Source organism: Prosopis cineraria, unplaced genomic scaffold (assembly GCF_029017545.1).
Source record: "Prosopis cineraria cultivar Desert tree isolate PC_DT_omini unplaced genomic scaffold, ASM2901754v1 PC11, whole genome shotgun sequence".
Classification (NCBI taxonomy): domain Eukaryota; kingdom Viridiplantae; phylum Streptophyta; class Magnoliopsida; order Fabales; family Fabaceae; genus Prosopis; species Prosopis cineraria.
The window spans coordinates 1,569,478-1,574,515 of record NW_026555342.1 but is presented as its reverse complement, the minus strand read 5'-3'; the positions used below and the strand labels follow the sequence as shown (position 1 = coordinate 1,574,515).

Here is a 5,038-nt window from a genome sequence, read left to right as displayed (position 1 = left end):
AAAATAGAGAGAGAGAGGGAGAGAGTGTGTGTGTTAAGATTCACTCCTCCTTTTCTTTTCTCCATTCTTTAAACAAATCATTCATAAGTAAATATTATTGAATAAAGGGGCAAAAATACCTACAAAGTAGTCAGCCACGAGCACCCAATATTCTAAAGTGATAAAAAAGATAAAAATACCTATAATGTTACATGGATTGGTGCAAAAGTAACCAAACCGTTAACTTTGACCTAACACCGTTAATTTTGATCGTTAAATGCTGACTGTACATATCACGTGTTAATCTTTGTTGATGTGGACCAAAAAAAGAGCAAAAATACCCACGAAGTCATTGGCCAAGAACAAAAATACTCATAACGTTATCAGAATGGTACAAAAGTGACCAATCCATTCAATTTCTTAAATGTTAACCATTTAGCTAACACCAAAGCAAAAGTTGACTATTTTTTTCACTGATGTAGACAAAAAATATTTTTAGATGAAACTATCTAGAAGTTAATCGATTATTGTATGAATATCATGTGAAAAAATGTCATTTTCCTGAATATCAAATTAAATTGCTTATTTCTTTACAGCAGTGGAGAAAATTATTTGAAAATTTTGAATCAATCGTGAATGTAATTGCTTAAAGTTGTGACAATGTTCTTAAGTTATATGTGCTCAGTCTTAATTTTTGATTTTAAATAACCTATCTTACTATGGTAAATCTCAGGTTTTGCAAACAAAAAAAATGTGTGGAGAGGGAGAAAGGAAGGGGTCGAGATACGTGGTAATGAAAAGAAATCATATGGCATTTATTTTGACGGATTGATCACTATTGCACCTACTAAAGTAACATTATAGGTACTCATACAATGATCGATCAACATCTGTAAAAAATTTTATCTTAGAATATTTTTTGTCTATATCAGTGAAAAAATAATCAACTTTTGATTAGGTGTCAGCTAAACGGTCAACATTTAAGGGATTGGATGGATTGATTACTTTTGCATCAACTCTGGTAACGTTATGAGTATTTATACCCATGGCCAACAACTTCATGGATATTTTTACTCCTTTTTTAATCCATGTTAGCAAAAACTAATACATGACATGCACAGCCAGCATTTAACGATCAAAGTTAACAATCTGGTTACTTTTACATCTATTCATATAACGTTATCGGTATTTTATCTTTTTATTACTTTAGGATACTGGGTGCCCATGGCTGACTACTAGGTTATTCCTTTATCCAATATTATTTTACTAATTCAAATTTGAGGTGGTTTGAACCTCAATTATGGTAAGAGAGCCCTCCTAATGTAGTTTTTTTTCCCGCTATCCGCAAGGTTTAAATTTTAATTCTTGTTTTAAAGAGGTTGAGTCCTTTATAACACTTAAAACCCCCAACATTGGTTTATTGTATTAATGAATAAACTTTTTGTATCAATAAACTTGAATGATATTGACATTAATAAATTTATCTCTCTAACGTAATGGCTCATTTGGTGTTACAAAGTTAATATATTTTGACTTTAAGTATTTATTAAATGTTAAGGTTCATTTGGTGCAAGTAATGGATTCTACAGCCTGTTTATTTAGTATCAAGCTAGGCCAAGTTGGTTTCTTGGGCTAGTTTGGATTTTTTTTTTTGGTAAGATGAATAAAATCTTATATAAATCAACATAAAATATTTTATTTTTAAAAAAATATTGATAAAATAGTTATTAACTAAAACTAAGCTGAATCGAGTCAAAGCCACCAAAATGGAAATTTAAGAGTAGAATAGTTAGGTTAAGAACAAATTGTACTGACTCCTGGGGATAAATCAAAGCTTGAGAATTATTATGAAGCATGAGCACGGTTTTGAATAGTTATGGTCGGAATAATTATGATGAAAGCAACATAATACCAAAACAGAAGCCTCACCCCAGATCACAAGAGACATTTTTTCTTGACCTGAATCATAAGAGACATGAATAATGATCTTATCCACTCATTATTATGCTATTCTATTTGGCCCAATAATTTAACCTTGTGAATTTATTTTTGAATTTTGTCTCTTAATTTTATTTTATTCCAACTTATCTTTCAATTAATCATAAGAAGATTCTGAAATGCCTTTTTTTTTTTATATATTGACAATAAAAACAGTCAAGAAAAAATGATGATTTCTGTTTAGAATTATTTAAATTAGTATTTATAACTCATTTTAAGAAAACAATTATCAATATCTAACTATCATTAATTTAGTTTTTGAGATTTTATTATCATTTTTTTATAAATTATACTTAAGAGCTTCTTCTTGTTTTTTTTTTTTTTTACCTGGGAGGGAAAAACACGGAAAATACTCGCTGCTTGCCGAGTGAAAAGCAGTTAAAATCTTAAATGTCCTCATTAATGGCCTCAATATAAAACCCAAATATATATCTTACACGTAATTAATCATTAATTAATGGCCAAATTAAGCAAATGGTTTCTTTGCAGACCACCACACTCCTCTACCTCACAAGTTCGTTCCTTTCGAATCCGTTTCGTGCTTTCCTCTCTCTGTAAATTTCCCCTCACATTTCTCACTCTCCATGTCTCCATCACAATACTTTACAATCAAACGCTCACAGAATCGTACGTCTTCTTCTTCGGCCACTATGGTTTGTGGCAAGCTTGGAATCCCACCAACCTCATCTGGATTGGAGGGTTAATGGAGGTCGAGAGGGTTATGCAATTGATGTTCCTATGTTGTAGAATGCAAAGCAGGAGAGTCGCACTCGTGGGTGGGAACCACACAGCCTCCAGATTTTGCACTCGCTAGAAGAAAAGGTTCCAGATTTTTGTGGAATCGTAAGCTTAGTTTTGTTTTTTTTTTTTCCCGTTCGTCGTTGTGATTTCTTCGATTTCTGCATCTGGGTCTTCTCTTTTGCTGCGAATTGACCCAATCTTGAACTTCTTGTACACCCGTACTTGCAATTCTTGTAAAGGGGTTTAGCTCTGTGGGTTAGGAATTAATCGTCGCATGAAAGAAATGGAGATGGTTTATGGGTATAATCGACGCAAAAATGGGAGCAAGATCAAGTGCTTTCATGGTAGACCAAGAACTCCTTTGAATCCTGATACTGTTTTAGTACTAAAGATTCCTGATGTACAGATCTTGCGTATTATGTCTCGTTCACTGTTTTTGGCTATGGCTCTTGTCACGTTGCCTTTCTTGGGTTCCATTCTCAAGGGATTGTCTTCTTCATCAGGTTTGTCACATGCAGTTCATCCTAAATTTGATTCTCAGCCTCCTTTAATCAATGGTGTGCTTCTGAACTTCCTTCTCCATGATTTGGCTGATGAAGGCCTTCTCAGAAAGGACGATAAGGCTCTTGTTATAACCCCTCCAAATGGATTTCGGGATGTTGTTCCATTCAACAATGAAATTGAAGTGTTTCTGGGCCCTGATTTGGAGAGAAAAATCTCAATCCCTAATGAGTCATTTGACTTTGTGTTCAGTTCTGCTTCTGAAGATGCTGCATTTATTGATCGCATTCTGAAATCTGATGGCATTGTGGCTCTTCCATTAGGCACTAACCCATCAAATGCTTTCAAAGAGAAACCAAATTACAGAGTTGTGTATCTCCATACCTACAGTTCTATCATAGTTGCACTGAAGAAAACTGGCCCTGAAACTTCATCAAAGAGAAAGCTTTGCCAATTGGAAATAGAAGCCAAGAAGGTGGTTCTAAATGGTCTTGAAGATGTCTTTCTTGAGCCACCAAAAAAGTCTCTAGTGAAATCCAACAAGTACTTGAAGAAAATCAAGTACCTACCCAACTTGATGGGTAACTCTCTTGAAGGATACAAGCGAAGAGTCTTCATCGGTATAGGTTTGCCTGAAGAAAACAAAGGCGCGATTGAATGGTTCAAAAAGAACTACCCAAAGAGCAAGCATTTCGAGATTCACAGTCTCGAAATTGAACCGAAAGACCAGTCTGTTCCCCAAACAGATGTGTTTTCTTGGTTAGCTAATCATGTGAAGGAAGAAGACTTTGTGGTGATGAAGGCAGAAGCAGAGGTAGTGGAGGAGATGATAAAGAAGAGAACAATCTGCATTGTGGATGAACTGTTCCTAGAGTGCAAGAATGAATGGTGGAAATCTGGGAAGAAGAGGAATAATCACAGAGCTTATTGGGAATGCTTAGCTTTGTATGGAAGACTCAGAGATGAAGGAGTTGCAGTCCATCAATGGTGGGGTTGACAGATTAATCGAGAGACTCAGATAACATATCAGAAACACAGGACATAACATATCACAGATTATATGAATGGGGTTTAATTAGTATTATTATTAATTAACCTGCAAAATGGGTTTCTCCGATCATATGAATTTTTGCAGTATTTACATGGTGGGCTGTTGATGTTGTTCTGTGTTTGTTTGCATATGTTTCTAGGTTTGAATTTGAATTTGAAGTTGTGGGTGAGGAAAAATTTGGAGTGTAATGTGGATGTAGTTGACGTTGATCAATTCAATCAATTATGGATTGTCTTCCTGTGTTCTGTATGGTGCAAAAATGATGTGACAAGGCTTATAAATAAATAAAAAGGATCCTTTTTTTTTTTTTTTTTCCAATCCTCTTTCTTTTAGTTCTTGCCGTCCTTTTTATGGTGATATTTGCATGCTGATACAGTAAAAGGTGCTTAGGTCAACATCAGCTGAGACGGTGGACATGGAAAAGTAGAAGAGAAAGCAAATACCAGATGATTCTAATATGGACACCTGGACAGAATTCTTTTTTTTAAAAAAATCAATAAGGACGTTTTTTATATATAGTTGTTTTGTCATTTTTTAATTTGTTATTATGATATGATGTGATATTTTTAAAAGAATTAACCAGTGGTGCAGTCTTTTTCAGTATTTCATTAGATTGGGTTTTTTTTTTTTCCCTTTTGCATTTTTGTGAAAAACTAATTTTATAAATTTTTATTCATCAGTCATGAGCTCTAACATGATTTTTTCTCAACTGATTTTTTTCCTTTTTGAGAAAAAAGAATATAAAAATTTCTCTAAAATACTAAAAAT

The 5,038-nt window shown here is 33.8% G+C and overlaps 1 protein-coding gene across 1 annotated transcript; it reads left to right on the top strand.

Annotated features, from left to right (window-relative positions):
* The first annotated feature begins 2,463 nt into the window (after positions 1-2,463).
* LOC129285540 (uncharacterized) lies at positions 2,464-4,581 on the top strand. Its single transcript, XM_054921277.1, has 2 exons — positions 2,464-3,221; positions 3,318-4,581. The coding sequence occupies exons 1-2, from the start codon at positions 2,993-2,995 to the stop codon at positions 4,214-4,216; spliced, it is 1,128 nt and encodes a 375-aa protein (XP_054777252.1). The 5' UTR covers positions 2,464-2,992; the 3' UTR covers positions 4,217-4,581.
* Positions 4,582-5,038: the final 457 nt, after the last annotated feature.